The sequence below is a fragment of the Lates calcarifer genome, linkage group LG13, assembly GCF_001640805.2.
Source record: "Lates calcarifer isolate ASB-BC8 linkage group LG13, TLL_Latcal_v3, whole genome shotgun sequence".
In the NCBI taxonomy this organism is placed as follows: Eukaryota; Metazoa; Chordata; class Actinopteri; family Centropomidae; genus Lates; species Lates calcarifer.
This window is the reverse complement of record NC_066845.1, coordinates 10,950,963-10,978,515: the sequence shown is the minus strand read 5'-3', so window position 1 is coordinate 10,978,515 and position 27,553 is coordinate 10,950,963. Positions and strand designations below refer to the sequence as shown.

The window sequence follows — 27,553 nt, the reverse complement described above, 5'->3', positions numbered from 1 at the left end:
CCGTATTCAAGCATGTACTTTCAAAATAAAAGACTCCACCGTGTTTTCAGTCGCTCATTATTCCAGGCACTTAGACAAACCCAACATGAGACATTAAGTAACACCAACAGCATTTAAACCATGACATAAATTTTTATATAAAAATTGACATCAGTCACATCATGTTGAGGATTATCATTCTGTACAACACTCATGTAATGTAAGAAATACTGTGGTTTTCAAAGTTTTTCACAAAACTTCACCCAGCTGATAAATTTTATATAATCTGCTCCTTGTGCTCATCTCAGGCAGGTGCATATTTTCATCACTGTGCTATTCACACAGAAAAATACTGGAGCACTGGTCAGATTGTGTCAAGGCTTTCCCAGCGATAGCAGCATTCGTGGACCTCAGTTTTCCGCGCCCCCATCATTTTCCATCGTTTCCAGAATTCCCTCCAAAACCTCTGCCTTTCGCAGCTTTTTGGAGGCCACTGATATGAGGAATAAATTAGATGTAAGAAATAAATAAATACAGAGCAATTTTTTTTTCATTTCATGGATAATACTCTGTATGTTGTTAAAAATGTTGGCAGATTTACCATGAAAATGTTCCGCTGTTTTCCGTCTCAGCGTCTCCACTGTTTCCTCAGCATCAGCCCACTCTAAGACAAGGCGTCTCCCGTACAGATGGGTGCTGTGGCACAGTGCAGCAAAGGCTTTCTATAGACAAAACAGAGGCATATAATTTATGGTCATAGCATAGTACTGTACAGAATGCTATAGCACTAGGGGCCTCTGTGGTCCCTAAGTATGCATCTGAAGGCTTACAACAAAAAACAGATAAAATAGTTAACGCACAAACCTTAGCATCCTGTTTAGTGAGGAAATCAACAAAGCCAAAGCCTCTATGATTCCCTGAACCAGCAGCTTTTTTTGGAAGACGGACTGTCTTCAGCTCTCCAAAAGTACTGAGAGGGCAGAGGGGAGAAGTCATAGCATTATTAAATCGTCTCACTCTTAACCTCCTCCACAGAAAAAGTGAATGAAAATACAGTTGTGAGTATGTGACCGCTACCAGAAGAGTTCCCGGATTTCCCTGACAGTGGCTTGGAAGGGAACATTGCGCACAAGGATCTTAGATCCTGTCTGCTTCTTCTCAGCTTGCTTTTTCTTGCGTGACACCTCGGTAGTCCTGCACACAGGGAAAAAGACTGAATGAGTAGAGACAACAGAGGAGGTTTACAAGCTCCACAAACCATCACAGTCAACCATAAAGTGTTACTATAATTTCAGCTGATAAATCTAAGTCCTGGTTTACTACTTAACACTTCACTTTAATAGACTTGTACAGTATCTCAATCTTAAAACAAATATGAAATTCCAATTTTTCTTTTAATTTAAATCCCTCTGAACCAAATCTTACCTTGTAGCTCTTTCAGAAATCTTCAGCTCTAACTGATGATCATCCACAGTACAGTGCTGGTGGAGAGTTGAGAGAGAGAGTACACTTTAACCAAGAACTGGGTTGTAGAGAAAAAGTGTGAGTTTCAATGAGGAAATGGAGCTGGTACCTGAAGCTGCCTCAGGGCCTTCTGTGCTGCCTCCGCTGTCTGATATTGGACAAAACCATAGCCCATGGACAACATCTTTCCTGGGAGTCAAAAGAAAAACGTTAACTAACTCACCTGGTGCTATCATGTAGCATGAAAACACACTGCAAATATTCCTTTCTAACAGAATCACAGGAGCTCTAGATAATGTCTATCTATATATCTACAAAAATATTTCTTTCTAAAGTATAAATCATGTTTGAACCTTAACAAGCCATTGGTTTGTATCATTGATTCAGTAAAGATGAAGGTTCTAATCATGTGGTAAAAGCATTATCTCATAAATGTAACCCCTATAAATCAATATTCAGTCCCTTTTCAGATGTGTGATACTAGTTATAATGTTCAGTACCTGTTTTATCTTTCTTCTTTGAGATGGTGCAGGATTTGACCTTTCCACATTTAGAGAATGTCTGTAACAAATGAAGAAAAAAAATATTAGACATCTTAAACATCAGTCTATGATTAAAACTGTTACTGAATATGACAGAGTTGCGTTTATGAATTGACCTACCTCCTGTAGTGTCTCCTCTGTTGTGCTGAAATTAAGATTCTTAATGAAAAGTGTGGAGCCTGGAGCAGATTCCTCCTCCTCCTCCTCTTCTTCTTCCTGTTCCTCTTCCTGCTTCTTCTCTTCTTTCACTGCTTCCTCTTTGTCCAATACTTAGTTAGACAGATCATATATATTCTGGTTATCCCTTTCATGTCTAAAAAAATACTAAACTTGAAAAAGATTGTCATGTTTTGAGTGTTTGTGTTTCTACCTGGTTCTGGTTTGGCTGCAACAAAGACCCCGACAGGTGCCCACTCCAAATACAGCGGGACATGATGGAACTAGAGTTTTTGGAGATAAATACAAGTCTTCAGCGTCCCCAGTCGAAGCATACTGTACGGACACGTTATGCAGGTGAAAAGTGGCACGTACCTTGCTGTAGGCCAGCTTCATGAAGGCTCGTTTTGCTTCAGTTGGCTCCAGGAATTCGATGATGGCAGTGAGTCCTGAGGGTGGCAGGAGCACTCGGCCCAAAGAGCCATGAGGCGAGAAGAGCTCCTCCAGCTCTGACGCCGTCACTCCGGCTGGAAGGTTTTTCACCAGGATCACAGTTTTACTCCTCTCTGCTGCTGCCTGTACACAAGAGGGAACAAGCAGTGAACAATCTTAATCAATGTAACTGGATTAATGGCACTGTAAAGTAAGGAAGAGTTCATATTAAACTTACCTGACTAAAAGAATCCAGACTGACTCCATTGTCCAGTAGGAACTGGCGAGTCTCCTGGACGATTTGTGTCTCTCCCAGAGCCATCCTCACTGCAACACTTCCTTTAGACTCCTGCAGAGGAAGGCAAGGACCAAACAAGTTGAATGCTCAGTGTGTATCATGCTTTACAATTCTCATGCAGCTGAAAAGCATGTTTAATAGAGCATAAATACACAAGAACAGGATGTAGTGTCACTCACATGGTCCAGAACTTGGCTTTTAGTGGTGTTGTATTTTTCAGCAATGGCATCTGCCACTGCACTCGTGCCAAGAAACAGTGTGTTCCAGTTGTGTGAGCTGGAAAGAAGCAGAAAAATTCACATGTAAATTTAAAGGAAAACAAAAGAGACGCAGAGGATTAATGGGATCATGTATACCTGGAACTTGAAGCTTTGTTCTTAGCATCTTTTTGTCGTTTGTAAGATGAAGAACCGGGACCACCGGCATCTGAGGATTCAGTCTTTTCCTTCTTCACAGTGGAGGGAAGCAGGTGAAGCATCCGGCCCTAAAAGCATGTGGAGGTCATGTTTCCAATCAGCCTAAATTTAACCTGTAAATCAAGTTGCACTACTAAATCTTGTGGGATATCTCATATCAGTCAGATCAAATACCTGAAATATGTGTCCGTCCAGCTGAGCAAGGGCTGTCACAGCGTTCTCTGGTATCATGTAGGTTACAAAAGCGAATCCTTTAGGTCTCTTTGTTAGATTGTCAATAGGGAAGAGGACCTCAGATATAGGACCTATAACAAATGTAGAATTACATGAATTTATTTTTACAGGTGAAAGCATTTGTGTGTATACGGTAGGTTTGTATATGCATAGATTTTTTAACTCACCGTGTTTAGAAAACAGCTCTTTGATCTCTTCTTCGGTGCAGGTGTAAGGAAGGTTTCTGATGAAGAGTCGACCTGACTCCGCAACATCTTCCTCCTCCTCATCCTCTTTGAGCTTCCTGGTGAAGTTCCTGTCAATTTCTTTGTCCTTTCTGTCCCTCCTGCCCTTGCTGCCGGAGGCATCCACTGAGAAGACTTCAATGTAACGCCCACCTGACAACACAAGCACGAGGTTTCTCATTTTTAGCCAAGGCAGGGGTGATACATGCAAAATATAATATCACAATAGTGTCAGGCATTTTCATAACTAAAAGAGGAAGAGTGGAGGTTAACTTCAGATTTGACACAAAATTTTAACAGGTAGCAATATAAGGCATAAATACCACTACAACCTCTCATTACCTGTAACATGCACCAAAAAACTATATGATAGAAATGAGAATGAGACATAATATTTCTCACCTATGTAGTCTTTATTTTTCTTCAAGGCCTTTTGCACCTCTTCTTCAGAGTGTAAGTCCACATATACATAACCTGAGACACACATAAAACACTTAAACATGGGCCTGTTTACAGTCTACATAGACACATACGGTACATAGGTAACAGCTGTACAATCAGATATATGGTATACACAGTATGGTGAGAAGAACACATTAAAGTGCTTTCAGTAACACACCTGTTCTATTTCCACTTTCGTTCTTCCCAATCCTGATTGCTGCAGGCTTCAGTGGGGTCATGAACTCTCGAATTTGTTGCTATTGATGTCACAGATAAAAAATATGCTGGTGTCAAAGATACAAACACCGAAATACACAGAATGTTTTCAAAGCAGAGCAGCTTCACTGCATCTCTGAAATCAGAGAGCTTATGTTCACTCACCTCTTTAACATTGAACGGGGCTCCTCTCAGCTTCACTGTGAACTCTGTCGTCGGCTCCATCTGCATGAAATAGATGGGTGGTGTCAACAAGTACAAACTGAGAGAAAATACTGTGCTCTACTGAATTACAGTGTTTAACTGTAGATCTTTTTCAACAGTCACCTCTTGCAGGGCAGTTTTTTTCTTGGCTTTGCTCTGCTTGTTTTCCTCAGAGGAAACTGAAAGTCTGGTCTTAGAGCTGTTTTCTCTATCACCACTCTCATAGGCGCTGTCTGTGTGATGCACAGGACCTTTATCCTCATCATCTGCATCATCATCATCATCATCATCATCATCATCATCATCCTCATCCTTCTCTTCACTGTCTTCCATGGTGTCATCTGTCTGAGCCACCTTTGAGCGCAGGTAGTCCATATCTGACAAGCCAGACTTCAGTGCTTCTTTATTGGTACCTAAAAACAACAGCATGCTGCTTAGTCCAGTCAATCAACACTTGGTCTTCATACAGTGTATCTCTATAATTGTGATATGTAGCATTTGTAATATAATAACACAGAAGCATTCACTGCTTGTAACTGGAACACCGTAACCTCACACTTTGATCCAATTATTGCAACGTCATTTGTACAGTGCACCTCTTTATAATTTTATTTTATTCCCTTTTATTTGAGTATGTTTGTATGAATGTTTTATTTTACTATGTATGAATATAATAGTATATCATTACTATAATATCTATATATTCAAACAGATTATTCTCACTATGTACAGAACACTGAGAATCTTGGTCACAATCATTTCATGAATAAAGTGTCTTATTTGTTGTTACACCCCATTGTGTTAATGATTCAGGAACTACACCCTCCAAAGAACATGGTCCACAAAAATAAGTCTTGAAAAGATCTGGAAGCCAGACTTAACTTACTGCTCATCCTTAAATGAGACTCTAAAGTGAAACAAATACCAACTGGTTGTAAATTTACAAAAGTTTAATGATACTGGGTATCATGAGAAAGTTAAATAAACTCATGATAGATATCTAAGGGAAATGCATACATGTATACATTAACTTAAATTAATTTTTTTCCCAGCCTCTTAACAGGGACAAAACTTTGAGCCACCTACACTATGAAAGGACAACCATTACCAACCTTCATCTTCATCGTATTCCTCTTCTTCGTCCTCATCCTCTGACTGGTCTGAATCAAAGTTGAGGTAATCATCTGAGGCAGGCTTCTTCTTGCCCTGAGTTTTTGTCTGTCCACTGTCAGAATCAGCTGTTTGCTGCACAGTGTCGTTCGCCCAGGTCGGCACTTGGCTTCGATTCTGATGTACTGACAGAAACTCCTTGAAGCCCTGGTCATCCTCCAGCTGAAATGAGACAAGAATGTGAACATGCAAAGATTAATCATCGCATAAATAAAACACAACGCCAAAAAACATTTTTTTTTTTTTTTACATATAATAAGTTTTACACATAATAGAAAAATAATGTTGTAAAGCCTCAAAACAAGAAACCATTACAGGTATGGATCAGAACATGGATGATGTTGAGAGGACAATTTTATGTAATTAACATTTAACAGCAAAGAAACCTAGTTGCTTAATGACACATTTACTCACATTTCCAAGTGCACTGTCAAGTTCATTTTTTTGTTTCTTCTTTTTCTGAGGACAGAAACAATAAGACACACACACACACACACACACACAGTATGTTTTAATAAATATACTGTGGCTATCAAGATGATATAGATATATAAGAAAGACTGAGTGGGATAAATTTGCAGGGTTGATGGACTCTTTTATTCTTTCTCTCTGGAGACAGTGCTAAGACTTCCATGTAATCTACCCAGTTTCCTGCCCGTTACTTTGTATCTGCAGGTACCTTTTTGCTGTCAGTCTGAGCTGGAGCAGAGGGTTTGTCTTGGCTTGAGCTCTGAGTGTGTTTACTCCAGGCTTTTGCTTTCGTAGGGTCTCCAAACGCTTTACACATCTCCACCTGCAAGAAACGACAACCATAGGTTGAGGTGTGGAAAAATAAGAATAATGTGGTCAACAACAACAACAACAACAACAACAACAACAACAACAACAACAACAGGACAAGACTGAAACCAAACCGTGACTCTGGATGTGTCCACGAAGCTCTTATTGAAATGTTTCAGGGCTCTGTTCGCGTCCTCCTCGGCTTTAAAACCCACAAAGCCGAACTTGCGGAACTTGCCGTCCTTGGTGAACTTCAGAGAGCAGTCTGTTACGGTGCCAAAGGCAGCGAACATCGACCTGAACCTCTCCTCTTTCATCTGCACACAAGACACAGCGGTTAGCGTGTCACCCTCAGGTGGACTGAAACAAAAGGAGACCGTTACAGTCTAATGACATGGCGGCCGGTTACTCACCCCGTTAGGAAGGTTTTTCACGATGAGTCTTGACATGGTTATAGTTGCTGTAAATCCACTAATGAAGTATAAGCTTGGTCTTACAATAAATGTCAACAAACGAGCGTGGACTGTCCACTAGGTCGCCATGTTGAGTGGGAGGAGTTTCTCCTTTCTGCTTCTTCTTCTTTCTTTGAATTTGTTGACATTTAGTTCTTATTGCATTACCGCCACCTGCTGGAAGATACTGGAGCAACAGATTGGCACTAAAAAAATAACTTTTGAGTTGTTAATTAAATTACTACATACTGTCCTCGATCAGTGGTGAAATGCAACCAAGTATATTCTTACTAGTGATGCTACTACAATTTTTTAGGTATAAGTATATTCATTCCATGTTAATCACCTTTATTTTTCACTTGATTACAATTAATTGTAAAATATTGTACTTTTTACATATTGATATGCAATATGAAAATATGAAAATACAAGTAGAAAGTCTGACAATGCCTTTTTTAGAGGCCTACATGTGTCATAAGATAAATGTAAACAAACTGTAAACGATTCTCCCTGCCTGAAAATCTCAGGCTGACTGTATGCCAACTTTTTTGGTGGTAGTTAATCTGGCCATGTATGGTCAATGTTCCTAAGACAACAGCAGCTCTTGCAGAAAACTCTGTAACCTGATAAGTGAAGCATAGCATTTAAATCAGGAGTTAGTTGCACTGGCGTATGAAGAAGGCCCTGAAGACAACTGAGACTCCAATGAGCTTCTGAGTCCAACAGGCTGTTTAAATGAATTAATCGGTTAATCGTGCTCTCCACAGACCACACACTGACTTGAAATGAGGATGTTTAATCAACTGGCAAGGAAAGAAATTCCAATGAAAAATGGAAACCCATTCTGATCACGCTTTACTCATGGCTACTGCACTTAGTTTCGAAGCTAAGCCTATTATAGAGGTTGAGAGTTAAAGCCAAATACTCCCAGTATTCAGTAGGATTGCTGTAACTAAGTAGCCAGGCCCTTTGGTTGCGTGTACATCTGAGTACAATCTAAAAACAATTTTACCTGGACTGGAATATATTTTGGTGAAGTAATATTATTCTTAGAGCTGGCAAAAATGACAGTGCAGCCTACAGTAATGCTGTTATGGTACAATCAGGAGGATATACCAGTTTTGTTTGATTTTAACCCTGAAAGAAAACTTGTTTCTTATAAACAAAGTATCATGAAAAGAGCCCTTACTGTGCTTTTACATGAGTTTATTTATTTTATTTTTTACCTAGATAGTGTTTTATCTTCTTAAAAATAATATCTACATCATGTTTCGGTAGCTCCACTTACAGTATAATGTACTCTAATACTCTTACCACCCCTGCAAATACATGCATGATATTTTTGTGTAGCCTTTCTCCCTCACATACACTTCAATGATCCCTTTGTTCTGCGGGTCACATGCCATGCTGAAATCTTAGGCAGTTGAATAAAACTGAAATGTCAGGCAGCTTAAATGGTTTAAACTCCAAGCCAAGAGACATTTGTTCTGAAAAGTTCTTTATAAACTGATGTTTATTGAAAAAATTCAGCAAAGCACCATTTATAAAAGTTGTACAAACCAAAATGTATCATAACAAAATATTAAGATTTAACTTTCAATTATGTTTGTAGGTGAAGACAGAGATGTAGCTATGACTACCCTGTGCATATCTGAAGTTCAAGTAAGGCACCATCATTTACTGTATCTTCATTATTATACTAAATTTTACACAGTGATCTATTGTGTTTTGTGTCTGTATGGACTATACACCCTCACAGCAATCACTCATCTTGTGACATAAATATTGTGAGACATAGAAAAAGCTTTAATTGCTCTGCCCCTGAGGGTTACACTTCATGTAGAAGTTGACAACAGATTGGCTCCAGCACCTTCGACACTGCAGGCCTTTCTGTTGTTGGAGGACTGGAACTCACTCTGGATTTCCAGGAAGGTCTTGTTCTTGGTTTCAGGAACAACGAGGATAATGTATATGGCCACCGAGGAGCAGACAGCCAAGAACACAAGGAAACAATAATGCTGCAGCCTGATCTGCACAAATAAAAAAACATGTGAGTCCAAATCCTTTAAAAAAATCCAAGATTTTAAATGTGCCAGGTAGATGAGGATGTATTGTCATTTTGGACACCTACCACAATAAAAGGGAAGACCAGGCCAATGAAGAAGAAGCTCAACCAGTTCACTGACCCTGAGATCATGTAAGCGGCAGGGCGGGCAGTTTGCGTGAATAGTTCGGTTGTCAAGATGTTAGTCACGCCACCTTCACAGGAGAGGAAACAACAACAGAGTTCAGTGTTAGTTATCACCATTGTGTTGAGGAAAATCTTCAATGGAGGAAAAAGTTACTAATTCAGTCCTGGTTACCTGGTCCTAAGCCAAAACTCAGGATAAAACCAGAAATACACGCCATGCTCATGTATGGAACAACTGGGCTGGCATCCTGAGAGAAAGGAAATCACACAAAAGAAATGTTAACACAAACTAGGAGTATATCAAAATACTCGATGAAACAATGCTTTCCTTTGCTTTTAAACCATGTCTGGTCTTGATGTTAATCACCTGAAAAGTGAGTGTCAGAGTGAACAAAATGCAGCAGATACTCATCAGTGTGTATCCTCCTGTGATGAGCACTTTCCTCCCCAGACTTTCAATGAGCATACCCTGTGAGACACACAGCATGTCACAAGACCAAGACTCCAGGCAAACATTTTACTCTGACCTTTCATGGGATGTTTTCCTTCTGTCAGACTCTACTGCACTGTATTTTACTTCATGTCGTGTTTCCCTTTTCATTTATACATATTCATATACACATATTTCTTTATATGTTCTTGTGCTTTTTTTTAAAAAAAAAAAAATTCCTATGAGACAACTTTCCACCTCATCATACTCCATTCTGCTTTACTCTAGGTCTTGACGGTGTTCCCCTTGTTGTGCCCCTGCCCTTATTAATCAGTTAGCTGTAGTCTGCACAGTGTGTGTACGTTTCAGTGCAGCGATACGCTTAAAAACATAACGTGAAACTCATACTTACACACGTTAAAGCAGTGATGCATTCACAGGCACCAGTGCCGACAGTCACGTACGGTATTTTGTCATCGGGAATACCAGACTGTTTGAACACGTAGTCTGCATAGAAGTAAATCTACAGGGAGTAAAGACGAGATACCTTTACTGTGGGCGCCGAGGAGTAGATTCAATGGACAGGACAGCAAGTTTAAACAACGTGTACGTACAGCATTGATGCCGTTCAGCTGTTGTGCAACGTTGAGCACAATGATGGTGAGAAGCTGCCAGCGCACGGTGCGATCAGTAAAAAGCTCCCAGGGTTTCCTGGCGTTGAAACTTGCTAAGTTATCCCTCTCCTTCTCGATATCCTCGAGTTCACCATTACAGCCGTCTGTACCGTGCAGTTGTTTCAGGGCTGCAGACAGTAGAGCACATGACACAAGTGGTGATTGTGGTCTTTCATTCTTCTCTCACCTGATCGGGGCTACATGGTTTTTTTGGAGAATCCTATCTAAAGGTTTCACGGCATCTTACCAGTTTCTTTCCACATCAGTGTGGCATTGTTAGATTGTGGTCACATGCTTGAACCCAAGAGCCACGAAGGCAAACGTCTCTCTCTCTCTGGTGATTCCAGACAAAGGGAGTCCTCAGCCTTTTTCTTTTTCTTTTAACCTAAGCTGTCATGTGCACTAGATTAATCTTTACAGGATAAAATCCCAGTGATTATAAAGTGGGAGGCACAGTGCAACAGCTGCAGTGCCAGTTTACCTATCTTGCATCCATCCTCGTCTCCCTTGTCGATGAGCAGGTAGCGCGGGCTCTCTGGGAACCAGGGCAGGACCAGGAGCTGCAGGATCGCTGGGATACATGTGGTGGAGAGCAGGATGGGCCAGTACTCTTCTCCACCCAGGAGCTCTCTGTAAAATCACGCAAAAAAGAAGAAGGAGAAGAAGTCTGATAAACATCCTTTTTGAGTGGTGACGTGATGTTTCAGATGAAAAGTTTTCAGTGTTTACTTGAGGCCAATCACTTGTCCGGTCAAGATCCCGCCGGTGATGAAAACCGAGGTCCCCATTCCCATGACACCACGAAATGCAGTTGGGGCTATTTCCCCCAGGTACAGAGGTTGAACACAAATGCCAATGCCTGTGAAAATTAAACAAGATTAAAGCCACATTTCAGAAGTTTGACATGCAATATTCAAACCCAAAATATGCAAAGTGAAGCCTTTGAATGTATTCCTGAATTATTTACCCGCATTTATTCCAGTGAGAAGACGTCCAATTATGAGTAATTCAAAAAATCCTGTAGGGTAACTCAGACCCAACAGCAGAGCAGCCGCTAATGCAAATATGTTATTGGTCAACAGTGTCCCTTTCCTGGAAAAAACACATCTTTAATAAAGAAAACAAAAGGTCAAACTATAATCTTGAAAATATACACATGTATTGTCCATACCTCCCCAGCTTCACAGACAGTGTCCCACCGACTGTTGCTCCTATGAATCCTCCTAAAGTGAACACAGACACAATAGTGGACCAGAGCAGAGTGAGAATGTTCTCTGATATCTCAGTTTGGTAACGCTCCCTCCAGGTTTGGTTGATGAAAGTTTGCACGTACTGGAGACAGAAGAGGAGAAACCACGAAACACACGTTCAGCAGGCGAAATAAAAAAACGCCAGATATATATGCACATGTGTAATCATAAGACATTGGTGATGGGAAAATGGGGTTTAATCTCTAAACTACTGACTGTAATTTGTTTGAGTACAAAAGTTACTCTACATTCACAACATTATCATAACTGGCAGTAATTGTATCAAGTCCAGAGAGTAAGTTATTACCACAGTGGGTGCGTTGATGACAGATACATTATATCCATACTGAAAGGTTCCTCCTATGCAAGCAGCACAGGCGGCCAGCAGAAGTGACTTGTTCGGAAGCTGCAAGTAAAACACAGACACAGAGGACAAACATTTTCACACAACCATGGATAGAAAGCCCAGGTTTTTTTTTGTTTTTTTTTTTAAAACTCCACGTACCTTTGGCCGCTTTTTGTCTTTGATAAGCAGAGGCTGATATTCGTCGAAATGTTCTTTTGGCATTTTGTCGCTCAAAGTATTGTCGGATATTGTTTGTTGTTTGCAGAAAGTCCTACACGCAGAGAGTTTCCTCTCAACAGGAAACTGGAATCTGACAGGAGGACGAATTTATCCCGAGGATTAATACAATTGATCTGTTGTCATCATCAAGTGAGGAGAATCGGCTCCATGCCTGTTAATATGTCACTGCACGACAGCTGCATCAAAACCCTGCGTTCAGACTGGTCTTATTTTTCTTCGAAAGAGAGAATGAAAGGGGGAAGCTGCTGCGCAAAATTGATTGTATTTCCCGGCAACAAATGTTCCCAGAAGCATTTTTGAACGGGGGTTAGATCAGTGTGGATAACTGAATCACAAATGGTCGTTAGGGAGGCGAAGAGTCGAGGAAACAGAGAGGTGACCTTCAGACAGAGGACCAGTGTTCACAGAATATTCAATCACCGAGGGAGATGCTCTGTGTGGAAACCCGTGTTTCACAAAAAAAAAAAAAAAAAAAAAAAAAAAGGTCGAGCAATTCTTGTTTATGGTCATTTATTTATTCTTCTGTTTTTTAAATTATATTTTCATGAACCTCAAACGACACGTGGGCCTACTAAATGTTGGATACGGATATAAAAAGATTTAACAGACAGTAAATAGATTCTAAATGATAAATTCAGAAGTAGTGAACATGCCAACAGTTTGTCTTTCAAAGTTTATAAGAGCAGTAAGTGAAAACTGCAGCAGTTTCTGTTTAACTGTTTAAAAAATATATTTGAAAAGGTGAATGTATCATCAGGGATCAGTCAAAGTTCATTCAATGCTCCATACGCTCTTATTCTTCATTTCTACAGGATGAATATAATATAATAATTAACCTGTTTTCACTTTATCTGCTGTTAATAGCTATCACTTAAGACATCATGGACGATCAGAAAGGGCTTATGGCTTATTAACATCTAGTTAACGTTAAACATCAACCGGAGATATTTGTTCACAACCCGGCAACCGAAAATCTGTTCTTGTTAATGGCTTCTAACTGATCTTTAAAACATAAGTAAATGACTCATTATTAACTATTAATAAGGCCAGCTCTGTTTGCCAATGATGCCTCATAACTAAGTATTCACCTATCACACAATTTTATTTTTATTATTATTGCTGGATGCTTCACAGCCACCTGTTCCATGATCTTATCTCTGTCTGACCTGGTGATAAAATAATGTCTTTGAATATATAGATAGCAAACACATTCACAGCTAACTGGCTAAAGTTCAAAAGTGACAAATACACCGCAGCCTTCTCAGGTTTGTAAAATGTGCGACTCTAATGGAAAAACCTGCTGTGAAATACAACCGTGCATTGTTGCAAAACATTGCACTGTTTAAGTGAAAGTGTTGAGAACAACAGTCTTTTGATAAATGGTTAAACGTATCTTTGCTGCTCTCTTTTACTTTAAACTTTTCTCAGCAGGTAAATTCAAATCAGATGCAGGATTTTCAGCTTACCTCCTTCTTTGATTCTGCAGATCCCTCATTCAAACTCATTTTTAGAACCTTCCGTTAAATATGAATGAAGCATTTATAATGGATGTTCCACTTCAGCCGGAGCAGTTACATAATGGCAGCCTGTCGTAAGGTGCAGCATATGATCTCAGCTCCATTCCTGCACGGCGCTGATGCTTTGCTCCTGGGTAATGGAGGGACTGCTGACCCACATACTGAATTCACATTGACTCTTTGTTGTCTAAAATTAAAGAATGGGACACTTCAATGATTTGATATTTCTTTGGACAATCTATTTTCATACCAACTGCCTCTTATTACCAGAAAAAAATATTATTTTTTTAAACTTGCAGATATAGTCCCAATGTTTTTCATACATGTGCCAGATTAGTATTATGCACATCTGCCTCAAAATAGTATCTTTAGCAGTTTAAAAGAGTATCTTGTTTAATATATTGTGAGTGCTAGAAGAGGAACTACAATAACAAGTTGTTATCATCTTCAAAAGTGTATGTTTAAACATATGAATAGCCTATTGGAAGTGCTTTTAACACATTTTTTAATTCAAGTCAGTGGAAAATGTAAAAAGAGATCAAAACTGAATACTAATGCTTCATAACTCTATAAAAAATAATTATTTCCATGGCTTGATATAACATTATTCACTCATTAATGGATGTGACATGGGTTGAAAGACTCAGTTTGCTCTAAACTGCTGCCAACATCAGTCAATAACCACTATGAGGCTTTTCATGGACATGCTGTTCTGCATGTAAAAAAAACAAAGTTGAGAAGTTTACTGGACAAAAACCTTTAATCCTGTCAGAGCCTCTGAGGATTTGCTCACACAACCGCTTGGCCATTTGAGCCTTAAAGTGAAAAGCCAACCCCCAAAACAGAACCAACTAATTATTTCTTAATAATCTACAGTTCTGTTGTAATTTTATGAGCAACAGACGGGGTGTAGTGACAATGAAGTCATTGGCGCACAGCTGCTCCACAGACAGTAGATAAAAGAAACACACATGTGACAGTAACTGTTGCATCTCTGGGAACACTGCGTGATCCACAGCTCGAAGCCATCTGTCCAAATAAAACTCATTTGGATGTAATGTCAAACAAACATATTGAGCTTACAGATAAGCAACAATGGCAAGCAACAACGACAGCTTTCTAATCAGTCAGAACAATACGGATTTTGATTTTGAAAGGAAATTTCCTACAAATGACGAATTTAAAACTTTGATGTTACAATTGGCCCGCTGAGGTTACTGTAACATGAAATAATGGATGTAATAATGAGCAAAGGGTCCATAAACAAGAAGGAATTCCAGTTTTCTGTGTACAACATGGTGTAAAAACAGTTGCAGATGCAACCAAGTATATTTACTTTAGAACTGAGAACTTAAGTACATTTCTAAGGTACTTGTACTTCACTTTGGTATTTCACTTTTCTGACACTTTTATGTCTCTCAGCAGTTTTTCTAAAGCAGGTTGCACAAGGTTTACCACAGACTACACCACACAGTGTACACAAAGAAAAACAGATTGTCTAAAGAAAGAAAGAAAGGAGGAAAGACAGACAGACAGAAAGACAGAAAGAAAGAAAGAAAGAAAGAAAGAAAGAAAGAAAGAAAGAAAGAAAGAAAGAGTCAGATGTTGCAGCAGCTGAGTATAGCATGTTTTGTTCTGTTGGTTTTCCCTCAGGCTGAACCATGATTTTTGCTGCTTCCATGTTAATGCAAGTGTCTCCTCAAATAAATACTAAATTTAGTTTTGGCCTGAGAGGATGCTGAACTCTCAGTACTGCAATTATTTGCTCATAACAACTGACGCTACATTTACTATTGCTGCTTTCACTTGAGTAAAGATCTTTATTCTTGTTCCTCAGCTATAGCTGCGTAGAGGACGCCTAATCTGGTTAAAATCTGACTTTGTTGTATTTTTAATATGAGTCTAGGTTGAATAAAATATCGCAAAATATAGTTGTTTTTTTTTTACAGAAAGAAAGCCCTGCTGAGTCTTTCTTGGAAATAAAGATCATGTAGCTTGAAACAGCCTGATGATCCTGATCAATCTCTCGCCGATGTCCTACCGAGCTTTGACCGCACGGGGGCGCTTCATCCGCACAGGAGAGACTTGGTGCAACCTTAAAACTCTTCCCCTGGTGATTTAGGGAACGGCAGAGAGGTGTATGGTGGCTGGGTTCATAATGTCGGCCAGAAAGCCCCGGTCTGTAGCAAACCCTTTGGAGTCTGCGATCACCACACCCAGTGAGAGGATACTGAAAGAATGCCACAGTTTATATGTGGACAACGAAAACGGTAAATAACCAAGAAAACAACCTGCATCTATACGAGGCAACGGTACAGCTGAGTTTGGATAATGTGTAGTTGTTTCATTATGTAACTTAGCGGTTAGTGGGACTGAGGCTGAAGTTTGTGTGGAAACTTAAAGTGAAATGCAGCTCGTTTCGTGTGTAAAGAAGGCGGTGGTGTGCAGCAGCTGTCTGTCTGTGTCAAACACATGACATTGAACAGTGGTGTTGCTCCTCTGCAGCTCCGGAGGGCGGACAGCGCCTATGTCAGACTGTATGGAGCTGTCAACAGCCAATAATCCACCAGGTTTCATCACACACAGTGTTACATTCATCTCAGTTTTAGCCATAACATTAATGGGTTTACACAGAAGCCTCCTGCAATATATAATCTGTAATAAACTGTTCAGTTCACAGAATGTGGTTTAAAAATGAGGCTGATACTGAACCAGACAAAAATCATCTGCCGTTAATCATCCTGTTTTCTAGTTATTGTCCTCTGCAATAATTCTGTTATACTGTCCAAGGTTAGATTATGAGACAATAGGCCCTGTACCCCAGACCTCCAGCCTTAAAGCTCTGGTCGTTTTTTGTCTCTTTTTTGTCGGTTTATCTATTTGAATTTGTATTTCATGGTTATTTTGTATTTATTTGTAGTTTTTAGCATCTCTTTACTCGTAATTTGCTTGTATTTGTAATTGTTTAGAGTATGTTGTGGTCTTTTTTTGTCTCTTTATGGGAGTTTTGGGGACCCCGTTTCTCCTCAGGGTCCTGGATCTGTGCCTCAGTAATCCATCCATGATACTGTGTGGTTCACCTGATTGTGTGCAGACTTTGCTATCACAGCATTTAAAGGTGGTGCCTTACCAAGTGTCCTGTCTTAGTTATTGCAGTTCAATAGTTAACTCTAGTGTAACAGAGGAGAGAGGCCCCTCAACAATTTATTGTCATGAATTCCTAGAAAACAAAAAGGGAATGTTGAGCAGGAAAATAAGACTGGGGAGTAAATTTATAGTTTGTCCATTTTTTAACACTTCATTTATAGATTTGTCATTTCCTAATAATTTCCTTGGAATTGTAATTTGTTTAGAAGCTGCAACAATCAATTATTTTCTGTATTGATTAGTCAGTTGATTGTTGGTTTATGAAATGTCAGAAAGTAGTGAAAAAAAATCCCATTGCAATTTCCCAAAGGCCAAGATGACATATTTAAGTGTTGTTTTGTTTGATTTGTCTAAAACTCAAAGATATGCAGTTTACAATGATACATGGCAAAGAAGAGCATTTGAGAAGCTGGGACCAGACTGACAATCTTTGTCATTTTTTCCAAATTTTTTTCTGAGAATGATTGAATACATTATGAATTATTTTGCAGTTTATCATCTTACTCCAGCCCTTATTTGTTACCAGCCCTTATTTGTTACATAAATACTACTACTACAGACTTTATTCATCATATGTATTGCTTGCCTGTGCATTTTACCAAACTACTAAGAGTTCTCAAGGCAACTTCCTTGGAAATTATTTGAAATGAATTGAAAAATTAGAATTGAATTGTGATGATGCCACAAATCACTACATCCCCTCCTCACCGCATGTGTACGTGTGTATGTGTGTTTTCAGGCCTGGTGAAGATCGCCAGCAGCCTTGGAGTCCGGCTCCTTCCTCCCAGAAAGAAAATCACTGTGATGATAATGGGTAACCACTCTGCAGGGAAGAGCTCCTTCATCAACTGGTAATACATCCTATTTTTAATGGGCTCTGCAACACGACCATTCAGCTGTGCCAGGCTGCCTGACCATCACACGCTCTGCCCCATGTGTGAATGAGAGTTTGGTGACAGGAGTATGACTTTTAAAAAGTGGTTTGAACATACAGCAGTTCAGCGGTTCTGGCACAGGAGATGTTTATTTGTGGGATTTACAAAGTTGACAGGGGAAGACAAATAGGTGTAGTTTGTCATTTTGCCACTTTAATCTTTTGTCAAATATCATTTACAGAATCAAGCTAAAGCAAAAATAAAAAGCAGAGGAAGTAATAAGATTACTTCCCTAGTTTTAGTCTTTTATTTATTTATTTATTTATTTGCACATTGATTTTTCGAGCGCCAGCTGACAGCAACATTACCTGTAATGGCCAAATACAACATAGAAATATAAAATGTAGTTATAAATGCCATACCAAATTTCTCTGTGGTGTTACAGTTATAATTTCCATTATCAATCTAAATATTTTCTCATTTTGTTTAATGTCTCACATTTTGTCTGTAAAATGTGAGACATTAGTGAAAAATGTCCATCCCAAGTTCTCAGACCTCACATGACAGAAACAGTCTATTGTGTTGAATGAACTTTCTAAAAAAAACTTCAAGTTATTCTTTTTAAAAATGAAGAAGAGCAGCAAAAGTCACCTTTGAGCAAATTTTTGGTGTGTTTGCTTAAAAAAATTGAACAATTAATCATTTATAATGTTGTTGCTGCTTCTCATCTACTTGATTAACTGACTGACTGCTTTGGCTCTAGTTTTGACTTCTGGTCACTCTCAGGAATGGCCTGGGGTCTGTAGATGTTTTTAGCATGACACTGTGCAGACCGTATTTAGGGGTAAATATTAGAAAAGTTAGTGTCTCTGTACTTTTTATATCAAGATTTTATATCCAGAGCTGTTAAAATTGGTTTAATGAGTTAACTTTTTGTATTGCAGTGCTTGATGGTTGGGGGATTCTACCTTAAAGGAATGATTATCACTGATTTACATACCGTCTGATAAAACACTCTCATCTTACAGGTGCTGATCTTAATAGTTCTTAGCACATTTATCATTGATACTTAAAAGTGTTAGAATTAATATGAAAGATGAGTATATGAAGCTGTTTCACCTAGTGGTTTATTGTCTCACTTTATTGCCAGTTTGATACCTCCTGAGCTCCTGAGTTGATTCAGCAGATCACCAGTGATCATCAGCCTCGTTTGTTGGATTTAGTGCTGAAATGATTAATGGTGATTGATTAATTGATAGACAGAGAATTAATTGACAATAATTATATAATTGATTAATTGTCATAGTCATTTATCAAAGAAAATCACTTGTCTGAGCCTCTCAGATGTGTGGATTTGCAGCTGTCCCTGCTTTGTATCCATCTAAACTGAATGTCTTTCAGATGAAATAAGCAATTTAAACACATCGCTTAAACTATTAATGATTACTTGTAAAAATAATCAACAGATAAGGAGACCTGGCGTGCTATAAGATCGTTTGTGATGCATTTGGTGCCTGATTTCTGTCATTTTAGGTATGTTGAAGAGCACATACAGAAAACAGGCGTCGCCATCGAAACGCAGGGATTTACATTCATCACAAGCGGTCGCAAAAGAGAATCATTGACGGTAAGAGAACAGCCAGCGTTTCCAGCGCGGTTACATGAAGACTTGGTATTAAATATTATGAGATCTGATGAAAAGCATTGTAAAGAAGTACCAACTACTGCTTGAAAAGAGAACATTGATGGCTGCCTCCTATAACCAGCTTTGTGTCACATGCTCTGTTTTACTGCTTTCAAACAAATCTCATGAGTTTTTAAACTAGCAGTGTTTCATATTCAGACAGCACTTCTCAGGTTTGTGTGCATGAGAGATTTTTGAATTTTTAACTTCAGTAATGGGAACCGACGCTGCAGCCAGTTGTAAAGGTTGATGAAGCGATACGTTCGATGTCAGGGTGTATGGAAGGCGCTCCCTCAGTCAGTGGTGATTTCTCATTCTGTATGCTGCTCCAGTGAGGGGCTTTGTTGTATAGGCACACACACACACATACAGAGAGAGGCATCTTTGCAGCATATAAACAGGCTCGGGAGACACCTGTCTTTCCATCTCCTCTCATCCTTTCCCTCTGCCTCTCTGTTCATATCCTGCCGTGGTGAAGGTGATGAAGATGAATAATATATTTGCAGTGCAGGACTGCAGAGTGGAAGGATTATCTCCCATGTACAGGAGGAAGCTTAAAGCGGGCGTACTGAGCTGCAGCACAAGACTGAGTGGGAAGTACTAAGAGGAGGGAGGTTTTAGAGTGCTGGGAAAAAAAACTGCTGATTAATATTTGTCTCATCAGGTTTTCACATTGTCTTTTTCCCCTTTTCTCACAGGGTAATGCTACGCTACATCTCTACCCGCACTTTCGACCGCTCCTCGAGTTTAAAGGTAAGACTTTTCGTCTTGTTTTAGCATCAGAAACTCATAATGGGTTTCTGAAAAGTGCACTACTCACACTATTTGCAGTGGTTGTGCTTAACATGCAGTGATATTGCTGCTAAGAGAAAAGCCAGGCCTCTCTAGTGTACTTGCTCCGTTTTTATATCCCTGAATTAATCATTATGTGTAGATCTGGTGCATGCAGGCAGATTCTGCATTGCTCCTAATGTGATGCATCATGCAACAGAAACATCTCTAAAGATCTCACATAATAGAACAGTTTAATGCATGGTTCATGTATTCCTTGTGGGGATAATCACTAAATATAGTGGCTTTGCATCTTCCTCCCTTTGATATTGAAACTCCTTTTATTACAATGATAAGATCTCTGATAGAATCAGCTCTGCAGTTTTGGTGCACAACACCTTCTAACTAACTTGTCCACAAACTCAAATTAATGCGATCACCTCTGTGGTGTTTTGCACAAAAGAAATTCCTGTGGTTATGGTTTCTTTTGATATTTTTATTTCTGTTGGCATCCTGAGGAAAAACATCAAAGGGTGCGAAGAGAGCGTAAAGTGTTAAAATTTGCTGGAACAGCAGGGAGATGCAGCATTAGTCCGACAGCACTACAGGGCTAGTGAACAGGAGATGAATGTAATCATGAGCTGCAGACAGAGATTGGTTCCTTTGAGGTTTAAGATAGTGCTCTGATGTGCGGCCCATGAATATTTCCTTCTGGAAGCTGCAAGTGTGTGTTACAGTCTTGGTTTAAAAGTTTAAAAGTTGAGAGTTTTGCCTTTTGAAGACAAAGCAAACTCAGTTTAAAACTATACTTCAGCCACAACCTCAGCTGAGATTGTGGCTATTTAACACTGTGTGTTGCTCATGAGGTGGAACCATGAGTTATTTATGTGTTTCTCGCCATCACAGGTCAGGCTTGTCTTTTGTGATTTGAGGTCGAGTTCAGGTGCTTCACCTTGATGACTCAACACTGAGTCACAGCCTCCACGTATCAAGTTTTTGTTATAAATCAGACCAGACTCCAGCTCGCCTCTCATCACATTTGTGTTTCCGAGATATGGGAGTTGAGATTAGTCTTGAATAGAAAAGAGAGATTTTAATTAGCGGCATATTGTTTTAAGAGAATTGGTCTCGGCTCTCTGTGCGTCAGCAGTGGTCCGGAGCCTCTGGATGTTGAGGTGGTCGTGCAGAAAGTCTGGGTGTGCCTGCTGTCTGAGTGGGAGCATCAGCGTGGAGGGGTGAGGGTGAGGGAGGGGGAGGAGGACAGTGTGTGTGTGTGTGGGGGGGGGGGCATTAATGTATGTGCGTGGTTTGACAGTGAGTGCACAGAGAGTGAGGGTTCACTGGGTGCGGACCGGAGCGCTCACGGTATGGCGTGTGAGTCACACGCCCCATCGACAGCAGTGCAGTGGAGTCAGGAGGAGCTGCTGAGAAATGTCACAGCCATTAGAGACGGCACAGCCCAGACTCCAGCAGCAACAGCTCCACTCCGCAGGCCTGAGCCTCGCAAACACCAACGATCTGCTGCTGGAACACAACCAAGGCTTTTTTATCTGAACTTCATCGCTGCCTCTGGAAATACACTATATCAGGCGTGTTTACCTGTCACGGCGACTGAGGATGACTCATCAGAAAAGCACCATATATCCTTACGTGGGAGCAGCTGCTTATCATATAGTTTGGTCTCCTTGGGGATACTTCTTCTTCATATTGTTTTAGACTTGCATGAAGGATATTTAACTGTGTCATTTTGTCTTTATGTTATCAACCTGTTGAGAAGAGTTCAGACTACATGCAAAAAAATTTTTTTTGGCTGTGTTCTTTACCCATTTTTCTTTGGTCTGACCTGTTTAGTCCAACAAGTTCTTTTTAAGTCTTGGTCGATGCAGCATTATGGCAGCCTTTGCCCTTTTCCCCGTGCACTGGATCTCCAGTGTAGCCTTCTCAGTTACAGTCACTTGAGGAACTTAGCACCCATCGGCGAGTATCGCTCCTATTTCCCTTTCAGGAGACTCAAAGGACTTTCTTCCATTAGAGTGGGTGAATATGTCCGCATCAAGCCTATTTGATTCATTTATTCTTTTTTTTGTCTTGTTTAATAATACAAATAGTATGTTTTGAGCAATCCTGACTAACTGAAGTATAGACCAGCAGCCCCGTAGAGATCTAACATGTAGCTGCTTGATGATATCTGCATACGATGTACATCTTGTTTTTCCTCTGAAAGCCGCCGCCTCCTTTTGCGTAACACAGATGTCTCGGTGTTACTAGACAATGGGAATACACTTTTAAGACGTGTGATAAGAGGCAGATGTATTGATATTGTGGCCATGCTGATGTAAGAGAAACATAAGGGAATGCTAATGTGCCACAGCAGCAGTGGCCCTGCTCGCTGCAGCACAAGGATGTGATTTGTACTGGCTGTTAACACCTGCCTCTTCCTATGAAACAGCCTCAGTGTCACCCTAGGCCTCTGTGTGAGTGTGAGTGTGTGTGTGTTTGTGTGTGTGTCTGTCTAGGAGGAGGATGGGGGTGGTGGGTGGGGTTTATTTAGTCAATAGTGGGGGTATGTCTCAATAGTGATGCTGTTCTGGTGCACAGTAGCTGGGGTTTAAGGTGGGGGTGGGGGGGTGCGGCTCACGTGTGGTGGAGTATCGTAACCTCCCTCAGTGCGTTGCCTCACAGTCGTTCTTCACTGGCTAGCTTTATGTCCCACGCCCCACGCTAAAGCTGCCAGTTGAAGAGCTGTTGTGTGTAACCATGACAACACATCTCTCCGCAGAGGGGTGACGGTGAGAAAACGAAGACATAGCAAATGTTTCCATGTCCAAGTTTGTGTGTGGCCGCTGCTGGTGTATTTGTATTCATGCCCGTTCACAACCAACACACACATCTTTATCAGGGACCATTTTTGCAGTTTGCACAAATCCTGCCCAGCTGAAGGCACAAAAAGTTGAGTTCTTGATCTTTAGTGTCACCTGCCTCCCTCAGGTCTCCAAGTATTGACTGTACTGCAGCTTCCAGTTGCACATAACAATAAAGTCAGTGGAGGTGACAGCTTCCTACAGGGAAGCGTCTATGTTACTTTGAATTTATCCTGAAGGGAGCCCCTGTACACACACAGCATCTGTACATTTCAGGTGTTATGGACTACCTGTCTGCTGAGATCTCCACCTCCAAGCAGAAGAAGTTCAGCCTGGTGACGTTTGTGGACACTCCGGGTTTGGTGGATGGGGACATGATCTACCCTTTCGATGTCAACAGTGCCATCACCTGGTTGGGTATGTCTCTCGACTTCTCCAAGGTGTTGCTCTAATGCTGATGGTCAAAGCTGACGTGTTTTTGTTTTGTTTTTTTTGTTGTGCAGGAGAACAGTCCGACCTGATATTTGTGTTCTTTGACCCGATGGGCCAGGCGCTGTGCAAACGCACGCTCAACATCGTGGAGAAGCTGAGTGAGAAATGTGGAGACAAGCTGTTGTTCTACCTCAGCAAGGCAGATGAGGCGGGGAAGGAAACGGACAGACAGGTATGTTCACCTATGTATATGTACATTATTCATTTTTTTGATTGACTTGACTCCAAAAAAGTGAAACCTGTAAAAATAATAATTTTGTCTTTTGGCAGAGGGTGATGATGCAGATAGTCCAGGAACTGTGTCGCCGTCCGGGTCTCAACAAATGTGGTTTTGAGATGCCAACAATATACATCCCCAACCCACAGAAGGTAAATAAAGTGTGTGTCTCCTTACTGGTTATTTTACAGCGTGTAGTTTAAATCCTCATGCTTTTCATTTTTATTGCCAGTTGATGCAGTGTCTTAAATGATGCAGTGTTTTCCTGCCTTGTCGGGGCGTTGTAGAGCTGTTTCCTGTCCTTTTCAGGAGCGTCACCCTCAGATCTCAGGTCTTTTGGTCTGGATTTAAAGCTCTCTGCTATCCTTGGGGTTGAGCAGCCATTGATTATCCTTGAATGTAAATTCTCCACTCCAGGTTTCCTGGTGGCTCTTGATGGCTGGGAACAAGGATGATTCATTTTGCAATATGATGACTGAAAGAGTTATCCACTCTCAGGGGTGGGGGGTGGGAGGGTGTAAACCATGGCCTTTGATCAGCCACCTTTGACAATAGCAGCCCCAGTCCTGAGTTATTGCTGCACCATCTTGTGATCTACAGCCACAAAGCTCTACTCCCGCATGGTAGATTTGTGCATCCCTCCCGACCTCCAATTTATTTTTGCTGAGCAAGTGTATCTTCACTTCCTCCTGCAAGTGCACATAGCTGTCAGTGAGAATACCCTCAGGATTTGTCATGGAAGTTTCCAGACCTTCCCATTTTGAGATGCGGGAGATGTTTGTATGTTTGTTACACAACTGATGTGCTTACAAGACCTTGTCTCGTTTTAGCCGAGCAGGTGTGTGAACCAGATCGACGGGGTTTGTCAGACCATCGAGAAGACCATCAACCAGGCCGTTCAGAAGACTTTGGATCAGCTGGAGAAAGACTGTGACCTTATTTGTTCCACCATCAGCAGCAGACTAGAGCAGGACAGGTCTGACCTCTCGACCAGCACAACGTGATACTGTTTTTGAATTATTGCTAAAGTTGATTTATCCTGATGCAAAATGAACAAATAAACCATGTCATGTGTAGGGAGGGGATGACAGTCACCAGATATTACACGGTGCAGTAATATTAAAACCAGATTCTCTCTGTGTTCACATGCAGGGCTGATGTGGCTTTCAGAAAAAGCGTCCGTCTTCACTCCTTCTTGTGTGGGGCTCTGGGTGTTTTTCTTCCCGCCCTCTTCATCCTCAGTTTTATCGTGCACACCTTGTCCAGACAGCAGCTGGAGGAGCTGTTGGGTGAAGGTCCGGCTCGGACTCTCATGATCTTCTCGGCAAGTCCAAGTAAAATTTTTCCAATTTAAAGAGACTGTGACTGTGATGGGACAAATAACACTGCAACTAAATATTATTTCTTACTCACTGGCTTGTCTGTACTTGCTTGTCTGACTATATGTTTAATATTTGCCTCACAGGGAGCGGTGATGTATTTATGGGACTGGATACCAGAGGATGGACAAGTACTGTTTGTGATTATTTTTGGAGCTTTTTGCTACCTCCTGCTTTTCCTAGCAAAATATTTTGCACGGTGAGCGTAACAAGTATACAATACACACATGAACACACATGTAGAATTGAAACAATTCATAGAATAATTGAATGCTTAATAGGCAGTAAATGGCAGCTATTTTGACTATTAAAGTTTTTTTCTAAAAAAAAAAGTGCCAAAAATTTATTGCTTTCAGCTCCTTGAGTATGATTATTTAATCACATTATTTACCTTTTTTTAATGTAAAAAACAGCTCGAGAAATTGATAAGCAATCATGAAAGTAATTGTTACAGCCTACACATGGATGCATGCCCATTTTTTTATATGAGAACCAGGTTACTTAGAAGGAGAGTGTGTTTTATGATAAAGTAGATGCACATAAAACATACTCTCACACATATTTATAAAGGAAGCAGTTATTGAAATTCTGATTGAACATTGTTGTGATGTTTTTCATTCTTAGCCAAGGCAATAAGACTCTGACGAGGAAGGAGAAGAGGACGATGGCAGAGTACAATGATTATATCCAGGATATTGTCAAAACCAAGAAGGTGTGGCTTTATTTTTTTATTTGTGTGGATAGTACAAATTACTAAATGAAAAGTGGAAAGTGACCCCAACTCACTTAACTCAAAACATCAGAATTGTGAGTTTGACACTGTTAATGTTGCTCCACAGGGTAAACTGTATGAATGGTACCTCCAGCAGTGCGCAGCAGAATATGACCTCTGACCCCAGGTGAGGTGAAAACAGTACAGGTTTTTGTGAAAAGCGGCTCATCAGAGCATCAGTTGGTGTTAGTGGAATCAATGGGACTTTCTGAACAGATGATCATCCACCAAATAATCAAGATTTTCTGTTTCTTCAGTCGGGCAGGTGTGACCTCTGATGCAGCCAAGATCACCGCCAACATCATCATCTCAAGAGCTGATTGAAAATTAAAAAGTGCCTTTGTCATTGAGTTCAGGAGAAACTGTGATTGTAGTTGTCTGATGAAAGCAAATTTAAGAATGTGAATAGATTTTTAAATTTTTTTAGAGGTGTTTACAAATGGACTTTTTCTTAATTTCTTCCTGAACAACTTGCAGCTGCTTTTACCAAGAAACGTGTTTCTGTGATTTCATTCATCATTGTCCTCTTGTTGTTACAGTCGACAAATCTCACTGCACCGTCCTGAAGTCTGTCATGTTGTCTTGATAAAATACCAGAATGTGTTTTCATTCTGACCATTAGCAATAACTACAATAACCAATGCTGTGATAACATATGGGCATTATAGTCCAATATTTTCATACAGTCAACAAGCTAAGGCTGCAAGCTTTCTCTTGCCTCCAAAGAGTCTGTGCTACATTTAGACAGTTCTGTTGTGTGATATTGTACAGCCATGATTGTCATGTGAGTATATTTGTATAAACCACAGCCGGTTATTTAAGTGCTACAACAGTATAGTAAAACTGGTGAGCAGTGAAGTCTGTCACTGCACTGATGTGTATCCCCTAGTTGTGTTAATGAGCGCTGAGCCCCTCATGTTGTCTATAGATCCACTGAACTTGTTCTATGACAAAAAACACCATGTAATGCCTTCACTCCAGTGTTTGTAGATATATTTATTACTCTCAACAGGTGTTTTTGAGGTGCTTTGTACAAGGGATGCACCGATCCGATGAGCCAGATCTATATCAAGACCGACTGATACTCGCCTTGTTTAGTGGATCTGTTATTGGGAATGCAGTGACGAGTAACAAAGTTTTTTTTGTTAGTGTCATAATATTCAGTGTTTCCATTATCACTTATATTCATTCAGTTATGGTCGGCTGCCGGCTTTTAAATTTGGGAAGGAAAGATCACTTGGATCTGGAAGCTGTATCGGCAGAGACACTGAGATGAAGCATCAGTATCAGGAGAGGAAAATCTGGATGAGTGCATCCCTACTTTTTACCCTCAAAAAATGTAGAAAAACCTCAACAGGGTGCTTGCAATATTAATATAAACACTGTCAGTTTGTATTGTGTGTGTTAGATGCCTCCCAGGTATCGTCTTCATTAGGGAATTCATGTTTTATGAGATATTTCCTTTACAGATTTGTGAGACTTGTGTGAATTTATCTATTCTGTGTCATTTTTCCCAGAAATATTTGTATTGTCTGAAACCTGGACTCAGCTGTCTTGTTTTAGTAAACTTTGTTTTTAGTTAACAAGACTCAAAGAATGAAATCTACAAACTATGCTCTGTCACTTCCTTGAGAATTATTAAACATTTTCTACTTTTACTCGTGTGACTTCTCCTGGTTAATAAAGTAAAAACAACACA

At 40.2% G+C, this 27,553-nt stretch overlaps 3 protein-coding genes across 5 annotated transcripts; 1 reads left to right on the top strand and 2 right to left on the bottom strand.

Moving 5' to 3' along the window:
* Positions 1–112: 112 nt before the first annotated feature.
* On the bottom strand, positions 113–7,137 carry rbm19 (RNA binding motif protein 19). The gene is made up of 24 exons (XM_018668679.2): positions 6,970–7,137; positions 6,691–6,873; positions 6,456–6,569; positions 6,191–6,235; positions 5,719–5,938; positions 4,730–5,019; positions 4,568–4,627; positions 4,365–4,443; positions 4,148–4,219; positions 3,689–3,898; positions 3,462–3,592; positions 3,228–3,355; positions 3,051–3,147; positions 2,812–2,922; positions 2,517–2,717; positions 2,356–2,425; positions 2,106–2,254; positions 1,944–2,004; positions 1,553–1,632; positions 1,405–1,460; positions 1,057–1,173; positions 844–949; positions 581–701; positions 113–472 (listed from the first exon to the last, which is right to left on the bottom strand). The coding sequence occupies exons 1-24, from the start codon at positions 7,003–7,005 to the stop codon at positions 390–392; spliced, it is 2,820 nt and encodes a 939-aa protein (XP_018524195.1). The 5' UTR covers positions 7,006–7,137; the 3' UTR covers positions 113–389.
* Positions 7,138–8,503: 1,366 nt separating this feature from the next.
* On the bottom strand, positions 8,504–13,778 carry slc2a11b (solute carrier family 2 member 11b). 2 transcript variants are annotated; one of them, XM_018668300.1, is made up of 12 exons: positions 13,606–13,778; positions 11,861–11,959; positions 11,475–11,635; positions 11,271–11,395; positions 11,033–11,162; positions 10,785–10,933; positions 10,244–10,431; positions 10,042–10,152; positions 9,567–9,668; positions 9,372–9,447; positions 9,140–9,267; positions 8,504–9,038 (listed from the first exon to the last, which is right to left on the bottom strand). In XM_018668300.1, the coding sequence occupies exons 1-12, from the start codon at positions 13,642–13,644 to the stop codon at positions 8,844–8,846; spliced, it is 1,503 nt and encodes a 500-aa protein (XP_018523816.1). In that variant the 5' UTR covers positions 13,645–13,778; the 3' UTR covers positions 8,504–8,843. The 2 variants fall into 2 exon arrangements, with proteins under 2 accessions (XP_018523816.1, XP_018523815.1); XM_018668299.2 differs by lacking the exon at positions 13,606–13,778 and adding an exon at positions 12,059–12,468.
* A 2,000-nt stretch (positions 13,779–15,778) lies between these two features.
* On the top strand, positions 15,779–27,512 carry si:dkey-98f17.5 (uncharacterized protein LOC569123 homolog). Of its 2 annotated transcripts, none has more exons than XM_018669640.2 (13): positions 15,779–15,926; positions 17,543–17,654; positions 19,212–19,305; positions 20,061–20,115; positions 23,271–23,411; positions 23,498–23,658; positions 23,757–23,855; positions 24,534–24,679; positions 24,856–25,027; positions 25,169–25,281; positions 25,707–25,794; positions 25,922–25,981; positions 26,112–27,512. In XM_018669640.2, exons 1-12 carry the CDS (start codon positions 15,797–15,799, stop codon positions 25,973–25,975), a joined length of 1,365 nt encoding a protein of 454 aa, XP_018525156.1. In that variant the 5' UTR covers positions 15,779–15,796; the 3' UTR covers positions 25,976–25,981; positions 26,112–27,512. The 2 variants fall into 2 exon arrangements, with proteins under 2 accessions (XP_018525156.1, XP_050931186.1); XM_051075229.1 differs by having other exon boundaries at positions 24,856–25,031; positions 25,173–25,281.
* The last annotated feature ends 41 nt before the right edge of the window (positions 27,513–27,553 follow it).